The 27,370-nt window shown below is 44.9% G+C and overlaps 2 protein-coding genes across 8 annotated transcripts in view; one reads left to right on the forward strand and one right to left on the reverse strand.

Annotated features, from left to right (window-relative positions):
• Window positions 1–27,056, reverse strand: part of Sh3d19 (SH3 domain containing 19) — a 134,666-nt gene extending 107,610 nt beyond the window's left edge. For 4 of the 7 annotated variants that reach the window (XM_041659036.1, XM_041659034.1, XM_041659035.1 and 1 more), the window contains exon 1: window positions 26,729–27,056. In XM_041659036.1, the coding sequence (XP_041514970.1) occupies window positions 26,729–26,840 (112 nt within the window). In that variant the 5' untranslated portion in view covers window positions 26,841–27,056. The remainder of the gene's footprint in view (window positions 1–26,728) is intronic. The other 3 variants (XM_041659041.1, XM_041659039.1, XM_041659037.1) reach the window with 1 other exon arrangement.
• On the forward strand, window positions 5–11,586 carry Prss48 (serine protease 48). The gene is made up of 8 exons (XM_041659097.1): window positions 5–15; window positions 1,313–1,576; window positions 2,687–2,751; window positions 3,190–3,234; window positions 3,656–3,818; window positions 5,015–5,268; window positions 5,939–6,105; window positions 11,341–11,586. The coding sequence occupies exons 1-8, from the start codon at window positions 5–7 to the stop codon at window positions 11,584–11,586; spliced, it is 1,215 nt and encodes a 404-aa protein (XP_041515031.1).
• Window positions 27,057–27,370: the final 314 nt, after the last annotated feature.

The following is a 27,370-nucleotide window of genomic DNA, read 5'->3' on the forward strand; positions in this document are numbered from 1 at the left end:
CCCAATGGCGTCTGCGTAAGTCTTTACTCCAGACAAATCAGAGACATGCCCAGAGCCCAAGGATCGTGACAGGATAAGGGGAAACTACCCAATCTCCAGACACAACTCAGGCAAATGCTAGATGACGATCTGACATTTTATTTTTTGCAGCGCTTGGGGTAGAAACCGGGGCCTTGTGTATGCTAGGCCAACAGTCTGCGATGGAGCTATTCAAAGCTCCCTGACCTTTTTAAAAAGCTACATTCACAGATAAAATTGTCTGCGAACATCATAAACTATTTGAAATACCCACAAAGGTGGCTGTGATTATTAAAATAAGCGGTTTTCTTCCTTCTTCAGAAAAAAAAATAAGATGAAAAGCAGGAAGTCATACATTATCAGATGATAAAAAAATATCACAGCAACTAGAACAAAGTCAGCACGGATGCTCAAAGCTCACAAAGAGAGGATGTAAAAGAAAAGCACACGCACAGACACAGACACACACACACACACACACACACACACACACACTCGTACACGATCATTTTCATGACACTAGGGGGAGTCAGGCTGAGGGCAACTACACTAAAAAACCAAATTTCTGTGTCCCCACCCTCTCCTCTTCTTATGTAAGGAGCCCTTCCTCAAAGACAATGCACAGACAGAGAACCTATGTCCCGGTAAGAACAGATTATCGGAATTCAGAACGAGCACAAGGAAGCTCTGGGGCACGTGGCATGGAACGCAGCTGCGTCATTCTAAGGTGCGAATGGCCAGGAATCTGAGTGGAGATACTGAACAACCCTGCTACCAGCTCTCAACACCATCCAAGTCTTCCCAGCTCTGATCTGCCCTAGGTTTGCTCCAGGTGACCCTGTCGCACTCCGCTCCTGACCTTTCCACGCAGACCCCAGGTACTAACCCGAGGCTACACGACAATAAATGTTCTATACACAGAGAGATCATTGTCTTAGAGTTTATTTGTAAACCTGAGACCAGATTACAATAAATGTTCTACACACAGATCGATCGTTCGTTGTCTTAGAGTTTATTTGTACACCTGATTTGTAAAAGAAAAATGGATTTAACTCAGATAGTGGGTTAATTTCCTCTTTCCCCTGTCTTATTTTTTAACTAATCATCGAATCCTGCAACCCTTCCATCTTCTCGCCACGGCCAAATAAAACACTAATCCTTTTTCCCAGAACCCTTAGCAATCTACTACCCCGCCCCCCCAGGCAAAAACTCCACCACACAGTAGGCTCCTCCGTGACAGTAGGGGGCGCTGCAGGGTCCTGCAGTTGCCCTGCTTAAATCTGCTCCCTTGCAGTCAGGTTGAGGCGATCGGGAAGAAGCTGAGCAAGAAGCAGAGTGCTCCACCTACCGGAGAAGCTGGTCCAGCCCCTTCCCTGGCTTGGACCCTGAGTCTGGAAACTTCCTGTGTTGCACCTGAGGACAGAGGCATGGGCCCTGCGGTCCCCGTGGTCCTGCTGCTACTTATGCTAGGTGAGCCCCAGGGGCAGGGCCAAGAGGGGAGAAATGCGGAAGCGTTTGACTCAAGAAGGCATCGCATGATAATGTATGGATGCTGTTCGTGAGTGACATCATCCTTGTTTAAACGTCTGTGATAGGATAAAGCAGTAAACAGAACTAAGGTCCCTGTTTTCATGAGCCTTATAATCAGTGAGCGCATTAAAAATGTAAATGATAAAACATATTAATGATTAATAAATGTTATGAAGGGAAAGGGGCACCTAAAGTTCAGGGAGAAAACGGGCCTATAATCCCAACACTCAGGACGGCTGAAGTAAGAGGATCACATGTTTGAAGCCAGACAGCGCTACATTTGGGAGTTCTAGGCCAACCCAGCCTGCACAAAACAAACAAAATAACAACAACAAAAGAGGTGTGCTGTAATTTTTAACAGGTTAGTCTAAAATGGCCTCTCTAAAAAGGAATAATTTGAGCAGATCCCGGAAAGAGACTGGGTGAAAGTGGAGCTCCTGGCTGGCATGTTCCAGCCCCCTCAGCACAAGGGGTCGCCCCTGCATTGCTCCAGGGATTCACCTGCTGGGGCCATGAGGGAAAGGAAAGGACAAACATAGAAAAGCTGGGGTTGTGTGGGCTGAGCTCTCTGATGAAGTGCTGCATTACCCCAGAAGCTCAGTACATTTATTATACACTGCTGAACGAGAAGGTGGGTGGGGTCGTTACGTACGGATAAACAAAAAGGCAAGGTGTATCTTTTTTTTTTTTTTTTAATTTTCGAGACAGGGTTTCTCCGTAGCTTTTTGGGTCCTGTCCTGTAACTAGCTCTTGTAGACCAGGCTGGCCTCGAACTCACAGAGATCCGCCTGCCTCTGCCTCCCGAGTGCTGGGATTAAAGGCGTGCGCCACCACTGCCGGGTGGCAAGGTGTATTTTATGAAGCCGGATTGAGGAGGCACGTTTAGATAATCTCCTGGGAGCGGCGTTTGTTGGGGAGCATTCTTCAAGCCATGTATGTGCGTTAGTGGGAGAAAAGCTACAATGGACTTTTTCCGGCCCGACTATCACCGTCCACACAGGAACCAGAGGAAGGCTCTGCTTTCCCGAGGAGCCACACCCCTAGGGTGAGGTAGGGGCTTTGCCGTTTTCCCACAGGTCTGAGGCTAGGGTCCATGTCAACGGTATACATTCACTCAGGACTTCCTCTATTCCCTCAGAGAGGATGACTTCATGGAAATGAGCAAGTTAGAGGAGACCCAGGCCCTGGAAAACCGCATTTCAGGTAGAGGAATCTGGAGGCAGTACTGGCATAATAAACAACTTGTCAGGTTATTTCTCTGGCCTACAGTTAATTAAAAAGAAGGCTATGCTGTCAGTAGCAAAGAGGTAAGAAGTAGCAAAAAAAAAAAAAGACACAAAATATTGTAAAATGACAATTCAGTTAAAGAAAACAACATAAAAATAAACAGTCTGTAAATCTCAGAAGCTGCCCAGGGCATCACTGTAATGCAACTGAACACATTTGATGTTCCTGATAATGAATCATAAAGCAAATGGTAAGCTTTGGTTGTTATAGTCAGGTAGGTAGGTATATATAATTATCAGGAATCCCTGTAGCTGTAAATTTTAGCCCTACAGCCGACCTAGAAAGCTCTTGTTCAACAGTGAGTTCAAATACAAGATGTTACTATGTACTAATGATATGGTGTGTTTTCTGTAGGGTTTTGCCCATATTCTTTTACCAAAAAGAAAACTTTGCAATCAGGTGAGTAGTCTCCACCCTGGCTTAGAGCTGCTGGGTTTTACACTAGAATTTGGGGGTGGGGGTGAGCTGGAGATTTGGCTCAGTGGTTAAGAACATTGGCTGCTCTCCCAGAGGTCCTGGGGCTGGTTCAATCCCCAGCATCCATATGACGGCTCACAAGTGTCAGTAACTGTATCCCATGGAACCCTGTGCCCTCTTCTGATGTGCAGACGTACATGCAGGTTAAAAACACCCATATACTTAAAGCACATGAATATAGAACTCAGGAAAAAGAAAACTGGAATTGGGAAGTGTTAGTTGTTTTAAGGAGGCCTTACATCCTAGAAAAGGATGAGATGGGAGTTTGGGGACAATGATAAAATGGAGGCCAGAGGTTGGGCAGAACTCGCAGTGTGCACAGCGCCTTCTCCTCTTTGTCTAGTGTGTGGACGACCTGTATACTCTGGTCGCATTGTGGGTGGCCAACCTGCTGCTTTGGGGCGCTGGCCTTGGCAGGTCAGCCTGCAGTATGACCAGACTCACGTCTGTGGAGGTTCCCTCGTCAGCGAGCGCTGGGTAGTGACAGCGGCACACTGCATAAAAAAGTAAGCTGAGTCTGGGAGCGGACACGCGGGTGTTTGGATGGCATCAGGGGAACCAATAGGCTAGCGCTAGTGTTAAGATCAGCAGGGCATCAGGGAGGCCTGCATCATCCTGGAGTGAACACAACCAGGAGATCGGGTGTAGACGACGCCTTCCATTGCATTCACTCACTTCTGAAACCATTGCGGGGTTTGTCTTGAGCTTTTGGGTCTTGCAAACACTATCTGAGCTTTCAGAGCTGTGGTGTAAAAACAAGTTGCTGTGTGGTCAGCACCGCATGAAACTGGCTCCTCACAAAGACTCCAACTCAATGTAAGTGAGCTGGCAACAGATTCTCCCCGATTCAAGCCCTGACTGGAGCCGCTCGAGAGACCCTGAGATGTAGGCACACCTGGTCCCTGACTTGAAGACTCTGAGCCCCAAATATGTTTTCATTTACACAACAGAACATGGTAGCACCTCATTGTGCAACAACAGACACTAGTATGCACAGCAATCAAAAGGCTTTTTCACGAACAACCATGAAAACTCAGAAAAATGGGAGAGTGAGTTCAAAACACTGAGGGAGAGTTTCTTCCTAGCTCAGGATTGTATGTTCTACCCGCATACAAACTGTGAATAGATAGCGTATAAACACAGACATTTACAAATATTCAAAGCCACAAAACCATTACCACTCATGCCTATGAGCAGGGAGGAGCAGGAAGATATGGATCTAGACAAAATGGTAGGCTATAGCACAAGAGAATTCCCAAGAAAACCAAGATGGCAGAAGGTAAGGTAGTCTAGAACAAAAAGGCAGAAGGCCAAAGAAGGGGGTGGTGGTGGTAACGGATTGCCTGACACTACTTAGGTTATTTATTTTGTACATCTTATGAGACCACCTGACACAACACACACACACACACACACACAAACACACACACAACCATGTGGAAGAGGTTAAGTGGGGGAATCAGGGAGAATATGTAGGGCAAATTCTGGCCACCAACATGTAAGAGGAGACCACAGGAAGAGAAGCAAGGACAGGGTACAGGAGATAAGAAAAAGACACAAACTAATCTTAGCTCAAGATTAACTGAACCCTGGAAGTATCACCGTTTCTTCTTCAGAGACTTTGGGCTATAGACAGGCAGCTTGTTCTGATGTGCTGTAGGCCAACACGTCACTTTTATTCTCTTCTGTCTTTTCCTCTTAGGGAACAGTTTATTTCTTTATACAGTGTACGGCTTGGATCCATTGCCTCAAGTAAAGGCAAAGAATACTATGTGTCCAAAATCATCACCTATCCCAAAAACCACGGTGTAAACAGAGATATTGCCCTGCTGAGACTGTCATGCAAGGTCACCTTCACCGCCCTCATTCTACCCATTTGCTTGCCCAGTGTCTCAAAGCAGCAGCTTCCTCTGCCAGCTTCTTGCTGGGTGACTGGATGGGGAATGACTCAGGAAGGTAACAATTAATTAATTAAAACAGGTTCTTGTGTAGCTCAGGCAAGCCTTAAACTTGCTCAGTAGCCAAAGCTAGCCTTGAACTCACGCTCCCTTATCCTAGTCTCCTGGAATTATCAATGTATGTCACCACCCCTGGTTCTGGCTAATATTTTTCAGCTAGATTAAATCAATCTACAAGTCTTCAAATAAAATATCCTTTTGACATTTACCTGTTTGTTTGCTACTATATCATGCCTAGAGTCTGTTTGTAACTGAGCAAATATTAACAATTTAAACATATAGTTACCTCTCCTTCAGAGACAACTAAACCTGACTTAATGTTTGGAAAGTCTAGTTTTTTTTTTGATGTGTGTATGTTAATTTGTTTATAAAAATGTGTGTTAACACTTTTTCCAGAATGAAGTAGAGATAATTCAGAAATTTAAGAAAAATGAGGAGAACAATTTTAGAATAATTTAGATTACCTACATTTTGACTTAATCAGAAGTTATGCGAATATTCTTTATTAGGATGCTGGCACAAACTGAAACCATTCAAATTCATTTATTTGGATTTAAGCATTTCAGAGCTCTCCATAGGCAGTATGGCTGGAAGGTGGGCTGGTTCTGACGGGGACCCTGCTCATTTTCCAGGCTGTTACAAACTTTCCTTGCTGTCGCCCTCTACAGGTCTTTACCCCTCTACCCTTCACGAAGTTGAAGTACCCCTCATTAGCAATGAGGGGTGTGAACAACTGTACAACCCAATCGGCAGTTTCATCCCAGAACTGGAGTCCGTCATCAAGGAGGACGAATTTTGTGCTGGCGATATTCAGACAAATAAGGACAGTTGCAAGGTGAGTGTTTGTTCTTGGAGTCCTCCCTCCCTCCCTCCCTCCCTCCCTCCCTCCCTCCCTCCTTCTCTCCCTCCCTTCTTCCTTCCTTCCTACTTTCCTTCTGGGACATCTTAATGTGGGTATAAGTCATTTTATCTGTAATTAACAATAAATTACAACCCAGGAAATGACGGTTGACAGTAACTCTTGAGTTACGCTGGATGAATCAACTGACCTATGTCAATATTTAAATTTACTTTTTTTTAAAATATTTATTTATTATGTATACAATGTTCTTTCTGTGTGTATGCCTGAAGGCCAGAAGAGGGCACCAGACCTCATTACAGATGGTTGTGAGCCACCATGTGGTTGCTGGGAATTGAACTCAGGACCTTTGGAAGAGCGGGGCAATGCTCTTAACCGCTGAGCCATCTCTCCAGCCCTTTACTTTATTTTTAAGACTATAATTACATTATTTACCCCTTTCTCTTCCTCCCTCTAAACCCTCCAATATACCCCTCCCTGATCCCTTTCAAATTCATAGCCTCCATTTCCATTTCATTGTTGTTACATGCATATACATACATACACATACATACATATATACACATACATATATACTCCTAAATACATAAATATAAGCTGCTCAGTCTACATAATGTTACTTGCATGTATGTTTTTAGGGTTGACCATTTGGTGTTGGATAACCAATTGGTATGCTCTTACCTGGACGACCATATCCCTTAGTTGCCTAGTTCTTTGTGTAGGGCTGAGGCTTCATGGGCTTTTCCCTGTCTACTTTGGCATGTCTGTTGCTGTCTTTGTTCAGCTCACATTTGGGCAGTCATGTTGGTGAGACCCTGTGTAGCTCCTGACATTAGTAGGAAACATAGTCTCACAGCAAACTCTCCAAACCTTTGGCTTTTAAACAATCTTTCTGCCCTTTCTTCCATGATGTTCCCTGGGCCTTAGGTGTGGGAGTTCTATTATAGATCTATGTCTTGGTACTAGGCTCCACAACTCCGGTTTTTATTTTGTTATTTTATGTGAGTTGGTGTTTTGCCATGGGTGTCGACTGCCATGTAGGTGCTGGGAATCAAACCTGGGTCCTCTGGAAGAGAAGCCAGTGCTTTTAACTACTGAGCGTCTCTCAAGCCCCAACAACTCTGTATTTTGATTGGTTGTGTTTTCTGTAATGCCAGCCTATATCAATTTAATTCCTTCAAACATAAGACTACCAGTCTAGACCACTGATCTAGACCAGTAGTTCACAAACTTCCTAATACTGTGACCCTTTACCACAGTTCCTCATGCTGTGGTGGCCTCAACCACAAAATTATTTTTGTTGCTACTTCATAATTGTAATTTTACTACTGTTATGAAGCGTGGTGTAAATATCTATACAGGATATCTGATATGTGACCCCTGTGAAAAGGTCCTTCAACACCGCCCCCAAAGGGGTTGTGACCCATAGTTGAGAACTACTGATTTAGACCAATGTAGCCACTTGTTATTACATTTTTAAGACCTGTGATTTTTCATAAATATATTGAGATAAACACACAATTTTAATTTTTAATTTTCTTACTATTTCATCATATACTTTTCAAATGTCATTCTCCTGATCAACTGTCAGCCATCAAGGTTTGTGGAAATTTCTCAATGGTAGAGATTTACCCAGCATCCTTGTGGCCTTGGATTTGACTTTCAGCCCCATTAAAAACAACCAATCAACTCAGCCACTGCTCAGATCTTCATTCCATGCAAAGTTATGCTGTATTTCTCTGGCTGAATCCAGGCTTCTGGATTGGATGTCAATCTCTCCCTCTCTCCTGTCTAGCTTTTCACCATTCACTTTCTTTTTGTTTTTAATTTTATTGTTTTTATTGAGCTCTACATTTTTCTCTGCTCCCCTCCCTGCCTCTCCCCTCCTCTTCAACCCTCCCCCAAGGTCCTCATGCTCCCAATTTACTCAGGAGATTTTGTATTTTTCTACTTCCCCTGTAGATTAGATCCATGTATGTCTCTCTTAGGGTCCTCATTGTTGTCTATGTTCCCTGGAATTGTGATTTGTAGGCTGGTTTTCTTTGCTTTATGTTTAAAAACCACTAATGAATGAGTACATGTGATAATTGTCTTTCTGGGTCTGGGTTACCTCATTCAGAATGATGTTTTCTAGCTCCATCCATTTGCCTGCAAATTTCAAGATGTCGTTATTTTTTTCTGCTATGTAGTACTCCACTGTGTAAATGTACCACATTTTCCTTATCCATTCTTCAGTCGAGGGGTATTTAGGTTATTTCCAGGTTCTGGCTATGACCTGGAATATGGAACAATGCTGCTATGAACATAGTTGAGTACATGTCCTTGTGGCATGATTGAGCATCCTTTGGATATATACCTAAACGTGGTATTGCTGGGTCTTGAGGAAGGTTGTTTCCTAATTTTCTGAGAAATCACCACACTGACATCCAAAGGGATTGTACCAGCTTGCATTCCCACCAGCAATGCAGGAGTGTTCCCTTTACCCCACATCCTCTCCAGCATAAGTTGTCATCAGTGTTTTTGATCTTGACCATTTTTATAGGTGTAAGATGGAATCTCAGAGTTGTTTTGATTTGCATTTCTCTGATGACTAAGGATGTTGAGCATTTCCTTAAGTGTCTTCCAGCTATTTTAGATTCTTATGTTGAGAGTTCTCTGTTTAAGTCTGTACTACATATTTTTATTGGATTATTTGTTCTTTTGATGACCAATTTCTTGAGTTCTTTGTATATTTTGAAGATCAGACCTCTATCTGATGTGGGGTTGGTGAAGATTTTTTTCCCATTCTGTAGGCTGTCATTTTGTCTTGTTGACTGTGTCCTTTGTTTTACAGAAGCTTTTCAGTTTCAGGAGGTCCCATTTATTAATTGTTTCTCTCAGTGTCTGTGCTACTGGGGTTATATTTAGAAAGTGGTCTCCTGTACCAATGAGTTCAAGTGTACTTTTCACTTTCTCTTCTATGATGTTTGGTATGGTTGGGTTTATATTGAAGTCTTTGATTCATTTAGACTTGGGTTTTGTGCATGGTGATAGATATGGATCTATTTTCATTCTTCTACATGTTGATATCCAGTTATGCCAGCACCATTTGTTAAATATGCTTTCTTTTTTCCATTTGATATTTTTTGCTTCTTTGTCAAAAATCAGGTGTTCGAAGGTGTGTGGATTAATATCTGGGCCTCCTATTCAGTTCCATTGGTCCTCCTGTCTGTTCTTATGCCAATATCAGTCTGTTTTCAGTAATGTAGCTCTGTAGTAGAGTCTGAAGTTAGGGATTGTGATGTCTCCAGAAGTTCTTTTATTGTACAGGACTGTTTTGGCTATCATGGGTGTTTTGCTTTTCCATAAGTTGAGTACCATTCTTTCGAAGTCTGTGAAGAATTTTGCTGGGCATTGCATTGAATCTATAGACTGCTTTTTTACTGTTCTCCTTCTAACTGCCTATGGTAGCTCTGAGCTCTGTCTCTGGATATCAAGTCAGGAAGACTGTGGGTTTCTATTTAAGTTCTAGCTACCAGATAAGCTAGGGATAGGCCTGTTTAAGAGAAATCCACTTAAAAACAAAGTATTATTCTTTTTCTTCTGAAGATTAATGCCACTTGCTGTCTGCTTTTGACCCCTCTCCACTGCCTTCATGGAGTTGGCTTTTATATTTCAACGGCAGCGGAGTTGCTCTGAGATCAGCAGCAAAGAATAGAACACACTTTAAATGCACACCGAACATTCTCAAGAACAGATTTATCTAAGGCTGCAAGCTGAGCCTCAGTACAGTTAGGGGGATTCAAATCATACAGGGCAGGGTCTCTAATAACAACAGAATAAAATAGAGTAACAGAATAAAAGTACCACAAAAATAGAGAAAATTCGGATCTGTGGTAGTTAACATATTTCTAAATAACCAATGAGCCAAAAGAAGAAATCACCACAGAAATTAGGAAACATGTCGATAGAAATGAAGTCCAGACACAGCTTTCAGACCTTAAGCGGTAGTTTGAGAAACTCATAGTTGTAAATGTCAGTTCTATAAACAAGAATTTCTCAAGTGAAGAACCTAATCTCTACATTAGGACACTGGGAAAGGAGGCAGGACACAGTGTAGTGGCACAGACCTGCCCAGTCCATCCAAAATCCTGGTTTCAATCTGAACGCTGAAGAGAAAGGGGGAAAGGAAAGGCAGCCACTAAAGAGAGGGAGAGGGGGGAGGGGGGAGAGGGAGAAGGGGGAGAGGGAGAGGGGGGAGGGGGGAGGAGGAGGAAGGGGGAGAGGGAGAGGGGGGAGGGGGGAGAGGGAGAGGGGGGAGGGGGGGAGAGGGGGAAGGGGGAGAGGGAGAGGGGGGAAGGGGGAGAGGGAGAGGGGGGAGGGGGGGAGAGGGAGAGGGGGAAGGGGGAGAGGGAGAGGGGGAACAGTTCTGGGAGTCGGGGAGCAAACTAGACCTGGGAAAGAACAAAGAAATAATGATTTTATTTACTGAAGCACAGAACAGAAAAACAATAAAAAGTAAAAAAAGGGGGGAAAAAAGCCAAAGTTTGTTTTAAAATAAAATTGGAAAAAAATAGCTAGATAGAGAAATTAATAAGCTGATACTAAAACTCATATGAAATTCAAGGGGCCATAAACAGTCTTGAAAAAGAAGAAGAAAGTTGAAAGACTCAACCTTTCTGATTCCAAGGCTTTCTACAAAGCGACAGTAATCAAAACTGTGTGGATGAGCCTAAGATGAGACACACAGAAAGTGAGCTGAGAATGAACATGAACTCTTAAAGCTGTTACATGACAAAGAAACAAAACAAGATACAACCCACTGATGGCTGTGATCATACCAACGGAGAAATGAACCCAACACTAAAAAGAAAATAAGAACCTATGGAGAAAACAAGGGTCGTGTTTTACACTCGTGAAGTCTTGCTTTGTAGTGAAAACCTTAATAAGAAACATCATATTAATTTTCCCTTGCTTTTTCATGGCATATCAAATGACTATTTGGAAACAACTAATGCATTTTTCTAAGGTCCCTGTGAATTTCAAATTCCATTGATTCCAGAACTCCTCTGAGTTCTCCCGGAAGCAGCGAGAAGTCCAGCTCCCTTGCTGCTGCACAGCTCAGGGTTCAGGTCTGGTTTTGAAGAACTCTCCATCCCTCCTGACTGACAAGGCCCCTCAGCCTCATCCCAGGCCTTCTCACTGCTGAACTCTGGCCTTTCTCTCCCTCAGGGTGACTCCGGAGGACCTCTGTCTTGCCACATTGATGGTGTCTGGATCCTGATGGGTGTGGTAAGCTGGGGTTTGGAATGTGGCAAAAATCTTCCTGGAGTCTACGTTAACGTGACCTACTACCATAAATGGATCAAAGCCATTATCTCGAGAGCACGGGGCTCCGGTGGTGACTGTACTTATGTGATTTCTTGTTCCCTGCTGTACTACTTTCTCTGGCTCTCCTGGGATCCCCCTGAACCTTGACCCTAACATGATACCAAGACGGGACGTGGAGCTGATCCTGCTGGGGAACTAATGGGATGGGACTGTGGAGAATAAAGCCTTGTGCAGAGAATTCTTAAGAGAGTCACTGAGATTCCATGGTTTTGCTTTCAAGGTTCTTGATTTTCTTATGTTTTAGTGGTTAGAATGCAAACAGCTAATAAATAAGGCTACCACTTCTGTGTATGATATTTTTTTATTTTTATCCCAGAATAATGAATCTTATGAGGGAGGAAGGATGCTTTCTATGAATAAATATTTGTGAATCTGAGTTAAATAACTACTAGAAAAGCAAGCTAAAAAAAAAAAAATCAAAATGGCGTAAGAATGGGTCTTCAGGGGACTCCATAAGGGGTCTGTTTTGCTGCATGATGGATTTCTTACCAAAAATTCCTCTAACCCTCAGTCTTTAACAAGGAGTGCATATAAGCAGCTTTGCTCTTTTAAAATTCCTGTGTGGAGTCAGGCAGTGGTGGCGCACGCCTTTAATCCCAGCACTCAGGAGGCAGAGGCAGGCGGCTCTCTGCGAGTTCGAGGCCAACCTGGTCTACAAGAGCTAGTTCCAGGACAGGCTCCAAAGCTACAGAGAAACCCTGTCTTGAAAAACAAAACAAAAAAAGAGTAATGTGATTCCACCTGACACATATTTTTTTACCCTCCTCTCCTGCTCCTTGTCGGCACTGCCCTTGGAGCCCGCTGACCACAGTGATCCAAGAAAGCCACAGCCTGCTTCTTACACTGAATTAAAGTCCAGCATTTAGACACCCAGAGCACGTTCTCGATCCTTCAGCCCATTTCCACCTCATGGCCTTATCCTGTCCACCCTTCATACCTAAAATACTTCCTTTTGTTCATCTCAATACACTTATTTCTGTCTGCTGCTTAGAAAAGAAAGCAAAGAATACCAACAAAATACATTAAAAGAACTATAGGGAATGGTTTTAAAATTAGGATTTGGGGTGTGGCTTGGCGGTGGAACACAGACCATGACAAGCAAAGCCCCGGTCCGTATCCCCAGCACCAGGAGAGAAAAATTCACAGGCAATGGGTGACTTGCATGGCACATGAGTTATAGCTCATTAATGCCACTTTCTAAAAACGAACGGGGAAGTATATCTCCTGCGTAGCCTAAATATCGACTTGTCCGTGATGTATTTGGGGCCCTCTAAAGATCCGAACAATACTTGTGATTGCATTTCAAAACAAGACTCAAAGTCGTTATATACATTCTCTGTTTCAGTCGCTAAAACACAAGATGGAACGTATAAGCCAACGTGTGGGGGTGTGGAACTTGTTAATACGTTACTGAAGAGGGAAAAAAAATCAATAGACATTTGTATTCACAAAACTAAAATGTCAAGCAGTCACAGGCAAGTGGTGTAGTCAGCAGCATCACTCTGGCAGAGAGGGAGGACATAAACAAGGGCATCTTTATCCTCTGCTTTGGGAGGGCGCAGCACAGCGCTTCTGATTTAAAATCAATTTTAATCTGCAGAATACGTTACTTCTTGGAGTATCTCATTTTCATAGGCGCTACCTTTCCTTTTCTGATGTCTTGAGAAATTTTAATTAAGGTAGGACTTTAATAAATAAAAATTGCCGAAAATCTAGTAAACATTTTTTTCCCCTACAAGCAGGAGGGGGATGTGTATGGTTAGTGACATCCAATTTTTTTTTTCTTTGTAGCAAGTAGGAGACTGCTTCGAGTATTGACCTGGTTTCCCCCTCGGGTTGATTAAGCCATAGAGCCATCCTCCCACAGTGGGGACATTACAGAAAGAGTTCCCAGTAGGTCCAGAAGCCTGCACGTAGCTACTGTTTCAGAGGTGGTACTCACTTCTCCAGTTGCTGTTCCCTTGACACCTTCCCAAACACCCCGTCAAATCTGACAAAGTACACTTTATTTACATGATAGGAAGCAGCCACCTGCAACTTTTTAAAACATAACCCTTTCTTCAGGAAGGGGAAAGAGTGGCTGGGATAACCAGAGCCTAATTTCATTCTTTCTTCCCAATAAACAAGAGGAACTCCTCAACCAGATGAACAAAACAGACTGAAACCGGTCATTAAAATCCTAATTGCCTTTCGAGATAACTATCTCTAAACAACCCAGATTCTCTCCAGTGTCTTCTAGGATGTAAGGCTTCCCTTCCAGCTCCGTACGGCTGAAGGAAAGCGATTGAGATCTAGTCCCGTGGCATTGTGTGTGTCACTTATGACACACACAGTACAGGGCTGTAATTAACTCAGAATACCCAAGAGTGGAAGAGAGGGGCAGGGAGCCAGCCTGGGGATCCGGGATACTTCAGACATTATTCTGTGTTTAGTGGAAATTAGTGAAAGGGATAAATCTGGGTAGAGATGGGGGGTGGCAACAAGACCACATCTGATGAGCTTTGGATGAGAGCTGGAAGTGGGAGGAGAGGCTGTGACGTTGGAACCGGAGGATGGGAAAGAGAGAAGAGAAATTAAGAATGGCAGGGCTCACAGGTCACTGGTCTCATGGTGAGTGTACCATTAAAAACAAAAGGAGGAAGGAGGAAGAGAAATGGATTTACTGTGCTATCAAATTAGGCAACTGGATGAATGATGCCTCCCGCGAGGATTTCCGTGTCCTAATCCCCACAACCTGTGAGTGTGTTTTCATACGTCGTGAAAAGGGGTATCACAAAATGAGGAAACTATTATGGGCTATGTACATAACCCAAAGTGATGACAGGGCTTATTGACATGATTAAGGCCGGAGAATTAGGGTAGAGATGCCCATAGGACACTGGTAGTTTGAGTGAATCGGCCCCCATAAGCCCATAGGGAGTGGCACTGTTGAGAAAGTGTGGCTTTGTTGGAGTGGTATGGTCTTCTTGGAGGAAGTGTGTCACTGTGGGGGCGGGCTTTGAGGATTCCTAGGCTCAGGATGTTGCTCAGGGTCTCAGTCAACTTCTGGTTGCCTTCAAGATGTAGGACTCTCAGCTATTCCTCCAGCCCCATGTCTGCCTGCACACTGCCATGCTCCCCACCATGATCATAATGAACTGGACCTCTGAAACTATGAGCCCCCCAACTAAATGTGTTCCTTTATAAGAGTTGCTGTGGTCATGGTGTCTCTTCATAGCAACGGAGACCCTGACTAAGACAGACGCCATGACACAGAGATGTCACAGTGATGTAGAACGAAGGGAAGCAGAGGTGTTGCTATAGAGAAGAAGCGAGGGACCATGAGCCAAGGGATATATTGGGTTCCTAAAATTTTAAAGGTATGACTATACACGCCTAATCCTAGCACTGTGGAGGCAGAGGAGGTGGATTGCTATGACTTCGAGGCCAGCCTGGTCTATGTAGTGAGTTTCAGGACAGCCAGAGCTACACAGAGAAACCCTGACTTTAAATAAATAAAATTAAAGGCATGGCCTATCTGTGCACCTACAGATGAAATACAACCCCAAACAGCCTGTCCTGATGTCACTTCCAGGTCACAGTCCATCACTGAGGGAAGTCAGGGCAGGAACTCAAGCAAGACCCTGAAGCAGAAACCCTAGAGGAAGGCTGGGCTAGCTCCCGGCTAGTTCATTGACAATGGCACTATCGTAAGGCAATCGAGACATTCCTCAGCAGCTGGGCCACAGATCCACCAGACAACGACAAACTCAACTTATACTCTTTACCCCTCCCTCTCCAGCCCAACGATTCTAGACTCTGGCACAACTGATTGACAATTAATGCTAACCAGAACAGCTGGCCATAGGAGGTTGAGCATCTAACTTAGTATAGCTTCGTTTTGTTTCTGCTTTTTGAGAAAGGATCTTTTTATATAGCCTGACTGCCCTAGAACTCACTCTGTAGATCAGGCTAGCCTCGAACTCAGAGATCCGCCTGCTTCTGCCTCTTGGGTGCTGGGATAAGGTCTGCTCCACGATGCCCACTGAGATTAAGTATTTAGAATGTGTGTCTCAGCCAGGTGGCAGCACACGCCTTTAATCCCAGCACTCAGGAGGCAGAGACAGAGTTTGAGGTCAGCCTGGTCTATAGAGTGTGTTCCAGGACAGTCAAGGCTACACAGAGAAACCCTGTCTCGAAAAAAAAAAAAAAACAACAAAAGAATGCATGTCTCCTGAGTTTAGTCCTCAGAAGAGATTCTGTTGGGTCACAAGAAAAAGACAAAATACACATAAAAAATAAATCAAAGAATACTTGGGGTTTTTAAATTATGTTAAGCAGGCAACAGTTTGAGGATTTGCTTTTCAAATGATTATAGCATTTGCGAAAACAAGGAGATAACATAAGACCAAACTCATGAACAAATGATAAATTAGCCAGCATTTTGAAAAATGAGCTTCAGTGGAAACACAATTACATGCTCCCTTCGTGCAATCGTCTGCACGACGGTTTATCAATCATTTCTTTTATCAACAGGACAGCGTTTGCTATTATCTTTACAGTAGCTCATCCCAGGGGAAAAAATAACGTTTTAAAAATATCATAAAATGAACAAGTATACAAAAGCAGCCCGAGATCACTTCTTATGTTTCTCTTTGTTGTTTCTGTATTGAAGGCAAACCTGGGACACTGGCAGCTAAGTTGAAACTCTGCCATTGACCTATCTTCGCCCTTCGTGTTTTAAATTTATTTTCCTTTCTTTAAATTTCAAAAATAATAAGCACTCACTGGGAGAGACTCAAACAGTACAGGAATATACAGTAAAACACTCCAGGCTCCTTCCACCCTCTCCCCAGGGTGTCAGCCACTCACTCCCTCTTGTCATCATTGATCAACGCTGTATCTGAACAATGGACTTTTTCTAGTCACTCTGGCAAGGAAGAATATGGAGTGATGTGCAATTAAGAAAAGCTCAGAGACTGATATTGGGATTCACCCTGAAGACCAGAAAAGCAAAACAGCCAGCCACTGGCTCTTACCTCGACCTCAATCTAAAACTGGCGACCCTGCCTCCAGGAATCTCAGAATGAGACTGTGTCTGAGAGCCATTTCCTACCATTTTATAATCCTCTCTAGTTCTGGGATTAAAGGTATACACCACTGGGATTGAAGGCATGCACCACCCAGTTTCTATGGCAACCTAGTGTGGCTACTGGGATTAAAGGTGTGTGTTACTACTTCCTGGTCTGTAAGGCTGATCCATGGGGCTGTTTTACTCTCTGATCTTCAGGTAAACTTTATCTATTAAAATAAAAATGAAATGCCACTACAAGGGAGTTCCTCTCCCCACTTCTCCCCTCCCCCCTCTTTCTCTCTCTCCTCTTCTCCTTCTCCCCCTTCCCTTCTATAACCCACTTGATCAATATCCAACTTCACTTTGCATGGTGTGCCTATCCATGTCTCTCTCTTGCCCCTGGCCATGTGGTTCCCTGCCCAGGACCAGCTGTCTTTGCAGACCTGTGGCGTGGTCTCCTGGTGTGCCCCCATCTGTCTGTCTCTCCTCATGGCCTGCTGAAGCCACTTGGGGAACTGAGCTGTCCCTGCCTGGGACTGGCTGCTCTCAGGACCTGCTGCCTGCCACCTACAATGTTTCTCACACTGCAGCGCCGGGGATCGGGGGATCCTGCAGCATTTCTGTTTTATCCATTTCAACAGCCACCAGCAGGACCACCTGGAGCTTGTTAGAAATGTGGAGTTCCTCTGCAGGGCGCAGGGGTAGGAGCCTATAGTTCCAGCTACTCAGGAAGCTAATATAACAAGAGGAGCTGTTGGGACTAGGAGTTCAAGACCCCATCACAGAGGAAAAGGAGAAGAAAGGGATGAGATGGAAGGTCAAGGAAGAGCAGAGGAGGGGAGGGGAAGGGAAGGGAAAACACAGAATCTTAAAACCTACTAAATCCTGATCTGTATGTTAGCAAGATCTCTGAGGTTGGAGGAGCACTGCAGACTTCCTACTGGGAAAGAAATACGGGAAATATGCCACATTATAAAGTATTTATACGAAAAAGAAAGCATATAGGTTAGAAGATAAAATTGATTGTAATGATATTAAGGCATTTCACATCAAGCATTCAATTTAAAGTCAAATATAAGCCTGTCACAGTGGTGCACGGCTTTAATCCCAGCACTCAGGAGGCAGAGGCACATTGATCTCTGAGTTCGAAGCCAGCCTGGTCTACAGAGTGAGTTCCAGGACAGCCCCTGGAAGAGAAGTCACTGCTCTTAACTGCTGAGCCACCATCTTTCTGATGATGAGTTAACCCTTTAAAGAACAAAGCTCTCAGAAACCCCACTCAGCACTTACTTGCGCCTCATTAGCAGGCTAGAAGCAGCTTCATTGGTAACTACGCGGTCACACGTGGCAACACAGGTATTCCAGTCACCAAGATGATGTGATGAACAAGCACTAGGGAGACAAGTGTTTTGTGTACCTTGGTTCTCGTCTGTCACCATCTGTGTGACCTTCACTGGATTACCTACCTTCTGCAAGACTTAGGCCCTTCGTCCATAAAATCAAGGAAAGAGTCATACCTGCTTCATAGGACTCATGCCAGGGCTAATGAGAAAAATATGGATAAAATAACTAGAATACTGCCCGGCACGTAGAGGACAATAAAATAGTAACTAATTATCTGATTCATCGGAACCCGGCGTTTTTCTAAATCCTCTCCTGATCTGTGACTTCCTCTCCACTTCTCAAATTGGAAAGGAATGTCTATTAGTCATCCTACCTGCTGCTAGAACACTCTAGTGTGAATGAGTCTTAGCTGCAGGGTCACCTCACTCAGGTGTGTCTTTCACATAGTTCCCTTTTAAGTTATAAAATGTAATTATACAAAGACGTAGGGTGGGGAGGAACTGAGATTCTCCAGGACCAAAGTGAATCCCATTGTCCTGTAGAGCTGAAGATACTGAGGGAGTGGAAAAGGGAATGTTGTTTGGTTGGTAGAATGCTTGCCTCTCAGCATGGAGGAACCAGCACTCAAGAGATGTTGGCAGAAAAATCACAAGTTCAAGGCCATTCTTGGTTATACAACAAGGTTGAGCCCAGCCTGAAACACATGACACTTACAAAAACTTCAAAATGGGTCTTTCATGCTGAATACCCCCCCCCCCACCTTTTACCCTGTTGGTGTGGCTTGCACAATGACTTCCTTCATTTCATACAGTGCAGAAGTCACAGGAAGTAAAGCTGAAGTATAGAAACCAAGTCACTATCAACGCCAGTGACCCAAGTGAGCAACAAAAATAAGGAACAAGAATGGTATACAACCCTGATATCAAATAAAAATGGCATTTCACATCTAATCTTCATAGCGCTGGTCTAATCTTTAGAAAAAACGATGGGCGGGGGGAGGAGGGGCATAGAGATGGCTTAAAAGGCAAGGACCTGAGTTTGATGCTCAGAACCATGCAAAAACCCAGATGAGAGAGCACGCATGTATAGCATAATATAATCCTAGCACTCCAAAAGACAGAAAGAAGAGGCAGGATTACCCAGAAGCTCCTCAGCAAGCTACCCTGGTGCACAGCACAGCAGCAGAAACGAGGGGGGAAGTGAGAACAATCCCATCGCGGTACACCCACAACTGCTCTTTCTCACACAGCAAATAATAAAGAAGTGGCTTCTCGAACTCTGAAACAAATCAGACAAATCCCAGTAGAGAAACACCAAGGGCATCGAAAACAAGAAAAACCCAAGGACTGCCATGGCCACAAGAAGCCTAAAGAGACAAGACAAGCAAACGCAACACGGCAGGGGGATCCTACAACACAATTAGGACAGTGAGTCAAAATTAAGGGAAGATGAGTTGTCTGGGCCAGAGGCAGAGCTCAGCAGGCGTAAAGCACGGAGGCTCACCCCAGCGCTATTCCTCGACCCACAACACAAAATCTTAAGGCAAATTTAAGGGCCAGAAAGATGATGTTGGCTGCTACAGGCTACGAAGCTAAAGGAGATGGGGTCAGACACAAAGGTGAAACTTTAATTGGAAACGGAATACTGATGCTCTCCCCAGAAGTGATAAGCTGATAAAATTACAGAAGTCCAGGGGTCAAAGAAGAAGGGACGGACACACCCTAGTCAGAAATAGGTTGCGCCAAGGAGACATGATTACAGGGCTGGCACACTTGTGATGCCAGCACTTTAGTAGCGGCTGACGTAGGAGAAGAATCTCAGGCCAGTGTGGGCTGCAAAGCCAGACCCCGTGCTCTTTATGCTATCCCTGAAGGTCATGAGAGTATTTTCTCTGCAATGCTCTCTTATGATACCCCTAGAACACTGCGAGACATGTAAATATTTACAAAGTTATTAGTGTTTATTTTATGTCGGCCTTTTGCTATTTTTGTTTAAGTGTTTGTAAAAGACTTGCTGCTCTTGCAAAAGATCCCGGTTCAGTTCCCCACACCCACACAGGGGCTTACAATAGTCTGTAACTCCAGGTCCAGGAGACCCAATACTCATGTCTGGCCTCTGCAGGCACCAGGGGTGTGCACCGTGCACACACACAAAGGTAAATACTTATATACACACGATTGTAAATACTTATATACACACGATTAAAAATGTGTATTAAAGGGGGGAGTGGGATAAAAGTTTGGTTTTCATGGGTATTGTGAAATGTGAAAATAAAATTGTTGAGTCTTTTAACTTAGAAATAAATCTGAAAGAAGAAGAAGAGGAATAGAAAGAAAGCAAATGAAGTGTGAGGTGGTGTGTGTCTGTGTGTGTGTCTGTGTGCGTGTGTCCGTGTGTGTCTGTGTGTGTTTCTGTACGTGTGTGACTATGTGTGTATGTGTGTATCTGTGTGTGTCTCTCTCTGTGTGTCTGTGTCTCTCTCTCTGTGTGTGTCTGTGTATGTGTGTCTGTGTGTGTGTGTATCTGTGTTTGTATGTGTGTGTCTGTGTATGTGTGTATCTGTGTTTGTATGTGTGTGTCTGTGTATGTGTGTATCTGTGTTTGTATGTGTGTGTCTGTGTGTGTGATCTCCAGGACTGAAGAGAGAAGGAAGGAGGAAACTGTCAACTTCTCCTTTGTTGAAATTAAGTTACAAGAACAAACTTTTGACAATAATGAAAACTAAACATTACTATTTACTATGTTAAAATAATCTGCACAGGGGCCGGAGAGTAGTTAAGAGCACTTGTAGCTCTTGCAGAGGATTTGGGTTTTATTCCCAGCCGTCACGTGATGGTTTACCCCGGTCTAGAACTCCAGACCCTCTCCTACTTCCCCCACCCCCCAGGTAACCATCATTATTATTATCTGATGGCCAACAGAATGCCGAGATGATGAAGCAGCCTCAGACTTTGAGAATCTGGTAGGACTAAGGGATTTCAAGTGTATGTTGCACAGCAAACGTATCTGATTATTAAGTGCTGACACTGCCTGTTGCTTCTTCTGCTAATAAAAACCCCACAGCCAGCCAGCCAGTGGTGGTACACGCCTTTATCCCTGCACTTGGGAAGCAGAGACAGGCAGATCTCTGTGAGTTCAAGGTCAACCTGGTCTATAAAGTGAGATCCAGAACAGGTAGAGCTGTTACACAGAGAAAACCAAGCCAAACAAAAACAAAACAAAAAATCCACAACTAATCCCCAACTGGAACAGAAATTTGGATTGAACTAAGTATCAGATACTTTAGCAATAACGAAAAGCAGACATAAACACTAATAACTATAAATATTTACAAGTCTAGCTGTGTTCTAGGAATATCATAACAAAACACTACAGAGAAAAATACTCTCATGATTTATTGTAGGGATAGCATTTATTTACCAGGAAGAGGAAGAGGACACAATTATAAAGGAAGAATTTGCAGAGTCACCTACACTGAGAAATGTTGACATCCAAGAGGCCACAAAGAGAATAACAAATGAGAAGAAAAGCTTCAGAGTAGTAAATATTTACAGTGAATATAACCACTCACAAAGCTTTAGATACCTTAGTTGAGAAAAAGGACAAAGAAGAAAAACCCCCAACAAGTAATAAAAGAATGGACAAAAACACAATGCATTTACCACAGCTTCTTAAAGTGTGAACCGCCACCCTGCATATGGGGTCACAATATTGAACGTGTATTTGAAAAAAAATAAATTAATTAAAATAGGACTAGTAAAATGTTTCTGAATGTGCAAGGGCCAAAGATAAATTCAGAATCAAATGTGCAGGACACGCCAGGGTTTCTGACATTTCTGGACAGTGTTGCAGCTCTGGCTTCACTGCAGCCCCAGTTCTGAGCATGTGTCACACACAGTCAACCACACCACCACACCAACCGGAGCCTGCACCACTCAACTCCACACCAACCGGAGCCTGTACCGCAATCACCACACCAACCGGAGCCTGTACCGCAATCACCACACCAACCGGAGCCTGCACCACTAATCTCCACACCAACCGGAGCCTGTACCGCAATCTCCACACCAACCAGAGCCTGTACCGCAATCTCCACACCAACCGGAGCCTGTACCGCAATCACCACACCAACCAGAGCCTGTACCGCAATCTCCACACCAACCGGAGCCTGCACCGCAATCACCACACCAACCAGAGCCTGTACCGCAATCACCACACCAACCAGAGCCTGCACCACACATCACCACACCAGATCTCATTACAGATGGTTACGAGCCACCATGTGATTGCTGGGAATCGAACTCAGGACCTTTGGAAGAGCAGGCAGTGCTCTTAACCACTGAGCCATCTCTCCAGCCCCCAAGAGCCCATTCTTAAAGGGCAATAAAAACCTACATTAACCTGTGACATCAGTTTTCCAACGTTGACTGAAAGAAACAGGTTCTCACTCTGGTGTAAGTAAGGTCTCATCAGGAATCTTCATCCTTCCTTTTCCTCCCTCTTCCTCCAAGGTCAGAAGAAGTCTAACTTTGGCTTGGGCTGAGGGTAACTCTACATCCTGATGCACCTAACACTTCCAAGTTTCCATTCCATTTTAAAAGCTAAGGCAGTCGCAGGAAACCTGGAAAGAACCAGTGACCCCAGCTTTTACTTCCCACGCCCTCCAAGTAGTCCCACTTCACCAGCGGTCACCACGTGACGTGGCAACGCCAACACACCAGACTTTGCTGTGCAGATAGATGAAGAACTGCTGGCCCATGGTGGGAAAGAAAAGTCAAGAACACAGAATGCCATTGACTGTCTAGGCCGACTCACATAAATCGACCATGGAACCCTTTAAGCTGCCAAGAACCCCAGAATGAAAAATAAGCGTATGTGCTGTCTGTGGAGCTCTCTGTGTTTGCCTGTTTCTCAACTGCTCAGTTCAAAAGCACCCTTCTGAAGGAACCGGAAGCATCAAAACGTCTGGGAGCACCTTAAGAACACTCTCTGATCAGGGCCTGTGAGATGGCCCAGGGAATAAAGGTAACTGCTTGCCTGAGTTTGATCCCTGAGACCCTCATGGAAGGAGAGAATGGCTCCAGCAAATTGTCCCCTGCCAAATGATATTCTTTCTTTGAAAAAAGAATATTTTCAGACTTTATTCCCCAAACCAGTGGACACCAGGGACCTGAGAGGGCAGCCAGCACTCTGCGACTGTTCAACCTCTATAAGGCAAAAAGTTTGAGAATCACTTGATTGACATACCCACGATAGTCTTCCCTACTAGAGACTGACGTTTAATGGGTCAGTAAGATGCCCCAAAGAATTAAAACATGCCTGGCTTTTATATTAAAGCTGTCAAGAGGGGCAATTAAGGATTTTGTATCACACCGTCAACAGGGAATATTCCACATGGTTCAGAACAGCACAAAGTCCACAAGTGTCCACAAGCGTCCACAAGTATCCACGAGTGTCCACAAGTGTCCATAAGTATCCACAGGCGTCCACAAGTACCCACAAGCGTCCACAAGCGTCCATGAGCGTCCACAACCATCCACGAGCATCCACGAGCGTCCATGAGCATCCACAAGTGTCCACGAGCATCCACGAGTGTCCACAAGTGTCCACAAGTATCCACAGGCGTCCACAAGTACCCACAAGCGTCCATGAGCGTCCACAACCGTCCACGAGCATCCACGAGCGTCCACGAGCATCCACAAGTGTCCACAAGCATCCACAAGTGTCCACGAGCATCCACAAGCGTCCACAAGATTTGGTGCATGACAATCCTCTCTGCGCTCATTCGCTCATAAATTAATGTCAACTAGGTAACTTCTCCAATTCTGCAAAATTTCAATTGGCTTTTTCTTCTTCCTCCTTCCCTTTATCCTTTTGTTTTCTCCCTCTCTCTTTCAATCTCCCCTTTCTCACCCTGCTATGTTATAACGTTTTCTGTGTGGTCTCTTCATCACTAGGGAAAACTGAAATCACAAGGAAGTAATGTGTGGGGAATAGAAGAGTAATAATAATAACGATCAAAAGATGAGGAAATAGTCCATTTGGTGCCTCAGGCAATATTTTGGAACTTTAAAAAGTATCTTAAATTTTAAAAAATAGGGCTGGTAAGACCCATGTTAGCAGTGGTAAGGCCCTAGTGTCAGTCTCTAGCTAGCATGTCCTCCTAGCCCCACAAACAAATATACAAAAAAACCTGAGAAAACTGGGATATTGTTTATGAAATAAGAATTAAATCAATTAACTTTCTATGTGTAAGATGAAACAATTACTAAAATCACAGCTTTTTACTAAGGATACCCTACACCTGCCATCCAAGAAACAAAAACAAAAAGTATGGCATTTTTAAAAAGCATGACTTTGAGGAGAGAATGGGTTACATAGCATGACCGTGGGAAAACTACATTCAGAGTGATTCTGTCTAAGCCAAGTTATAAACTTAATATTGTATAGGATGTGTATGGTAAAATTTTAAAGACAAAATAGGAAAAAGTTTCAATTTTTTTTTTTAATAGCAAGTGGTAGAGGACTTGTCTAATACACACAACAGCCTGGATTCAGTCCCTAGAAACATACACACACATTCACATACACATACACACATATACACACACACACGTACACGAACACACACGGATAAAGGTTTTAATGGTTAACTATACAGAGAGAAGGGGCAATGTCTGGGAGGGATAGAAGTGTAATCCTAAGGAACTGATATTCTTTTTCTTACTCTTGCATAAGTTAGAAGAGTCTTCGCTTCATAATTCACTGTAAGTATACTGCAAAACTAGACACATTTATACAACCACACATAAGTTAGCAGCAGGAGAGAGAGCTCACTGGGTGTTTCAAGTCTACAGGTCCCAGGGCTGTGGCACGCAGCAGGTTAAAGGAGATTAAAGAGAGGGAGGAATCTTGAGAGGGGGAAGTCTGAACGTGACCGAAGGAGGAAGAAACCCTGAGAACCAGCAGAATGAACTACTGTCAGGAAGAAACACAGGGACGCTAGGCCTCAGAATGAGTTCACACGCTCACTTGGAAAGGGGGCACCAGTCAAGTATCAGACTTAATGCCCAAGCTTGGTAAGGAATGCAAAAAGTGTTTGAAAACATGGTAATAAATTTGGCAGGAGAAGCACCACCTATAAAACATGCCAACTATTAAATAATTTATCCCCAAGACAATAAAACCTAAAACTGTGAGTTTGACCCTCTTACCCCACTTGTGGAATCGCTGTCCCCTACCCCTTTGTGAAGAAAAGTCATATTAAAGATACAAAAACTGAAAACACCTATTTCTAGATTCAGAAACCTCATACCACCATGTCCTGGCAAACTGTTATCACAGAACCTAACTATGCCCCGGCAGCCTTCACACATTATGGAACTAGTAAAAAGCTACCCAAATGCCATTTGTACCGGTCTTGGGGCGCTGGGGAGGGAGCCACAACACTGAGGAAATACTGAACATATATCTGGGTCATATCTAGTTTAAATTCCAGCACGGCTTTCCACAGTGTAGTGCTTCCTAAGAGGGAAGCGTTTGGCGGAAAGGTGCCAGGAATCCAGAACAGCCCACACTTAAACCCTGTCAGCAATGAAGGCTCATCTTTGCGAACTTTTCGTGTTGTATTCTCGGATCGTTTACTCGACAATCGTGTTATTTCACTGAGGGTTACACCGAACGAAACGACCAGTTATTATCAGTTGGTGTTCGAGGTGACAGTCAAGTGTCTGGGGGGATAAAAAGTCCAGCAAGGGACATAGGAAGTTATTTTTTAAGGTCCCAGGATTTCTCCCCAGAGTATCTTGTTCTGATCAACTCTCCTTTCCCCCCTGTATCCCATTTTTGGCCCTCCATTTTCACAGACCCAACTTTCTCCCGGTGGTCACATAGAAAAGCTCCTCCATGTTCACTTCCTAAGGAGCCTCAGGCCTGGTGACGGATTTCACCTGAATCTCCCCAAATCCTTCACCTCTCCGTATCATCCTCCAGGTTAATTCTTCCCTCCAGTTGCAGATAACTGTGGTTAGCCCGCTGGAACCAAAGCCCCAATAATTTCCTCCCCGTTATGTTAGATTTTTAAAAAAAACACCCCCAGGAAAAGCGAAGGGTCTACATTTAATCTTACACTTAACGCACCAAGTTACTTGATTCGTGCAGCATTTGTGTGCCCCGAAACAAGATCATAAAGGTTACTACAGGCCCCAAATGATCCCCAGTCTAAATAAACTCCATTCTCCGATACTACAAGGACACTCCCTTTTACCACGGGGAGGACAGTTTCAACAAATTACTCTCAAACAGAAAATTGGTGCCGTGGGGGAGGGAGGGAAGGAAAGGCCCAGAGGTCCAAAGTTCACCTGCGCCGAAACAAGACTTGACTCAGTATGGGCACGTGGTCTGACCAGGTTGAGGTGGCGCAGGCCAAACCTTAGGGAGAGGTCGTTGTCCACCTGGAGAACCAGACGTTGGGAGCTCTCTATGGCCTCTGACTCACCCACAGATAAGTAATCACCCAGCCACAAGTTCCAAACCGGCAGCCTTGGATTTGGTTTGCACGGAAATTTTGGAGTTTCAGCTCCAAGGCCACTAGCAGGTCAAGAGACCAAACCGAATTACCTCGGGCTCAGCCCCCAAAAAGAGACTAAGGATGGAATGGCCACCGTCCCGCCCTCTCGCCTCCACGAGTTAAAGGTGTCAGTCCCTCCAGGCTGCAGCGAGAACTGCGGCCGCGCGGGGCAGGGCGTGAGTGAGTGAGTGGCCACGGAGAGCCCGTTCCTAGGCGCTCCCCACCCCCGTGTGGCCTTGGACCCCGCGCCCCACGCGTCTCACCTGCAGCCGAATGGCCCGGGAGCGCGCGGCCCCGGGCACGGCGCGGGCCCCCAAGCTCGCGGCGCTCCCGCAGTTCTTCCTCCTCGTCCTCCCGCCGCCGGCCCTCAGCCATGGGCGAGGCGCCACCGCGCAGCCCGGGGACGGCGGGCGAGCTGCGGGCAGCCAGTGCCCCTCGCCAGCGCGCTTGGCGGGGAAGGAGGGTTCCACCTGCAGCGCGCGCGGAGCTGGGGCGCGGACCCGGCCGAGCTCCCCGCCTCCTGGGCACGCACAGGCGGCCTGCAGCTCCTCGGCTGGCTCTCGCCGCTCGCTTCCCGTCCTGTCCCCTTCCCCGCCCCGCGAAGGTCCAGCCTGGGATCGGGCGGGCTCCCGGCCGGCCTCGCCTCCTTGGGGAGGGGTTACCGGCTGCTGAGGCCGCCCTCCAGCAGCACAAGCTGGAAACACCCCCAGAACCCAAACAGACGTGCACAAAATAAATAAAGGGGTTGGCGAGGAAAGAGAGAGACGAAGAGGCCTGGCCTCTTCCTGCCCTTTCACAATATCCCGGAGTCAACAGGAAACCCATTCGCTTGACACTTAAACAAAAGGGGGTGGAACCGGTTCCTAGGCCAGCCAGGAGAGATGCGCCAGCTGGGAGAGGCTGAA

This window comes from Microtus oregoni, unplaced genomic scaffold (genome assembly GCF_018167655.1).
Source record: "Microtus oregoni isolate MIOR12 unplaced genomic scaffold, Mior012 000010F_ref0000083, whole genome shotgun sequence".
Taxonomy (NCBI): domain Eukaryota; kingdom Metazoa; phylum Chordata; class Mammalia; order Rodentia; family Cricetidae; genus Microtus; species Microtus oregoni.

What these genes read in the sequence shown, in the direction of transcription:
- Prss48 (XM_041659097.1), top strand. An exon ending in GCGGCACACTGCATAAAAAA is followed by an intron (nt 3,819 to 5,014) that starts GTAAGCTGAGTC and finishes TTTTCCTCTTAG; the next exon opens with GGAACAGTTTATTTCTTTAT. An exon ending in ATGGGGAATGACTCAGGAAG is followed by an intron (nt 5,269 to 5,938) that starts GTAACAATTAAT and finishes CGCCCTCTACAG; the next exon opens with GTCTTTACCCCTCTACCCTT.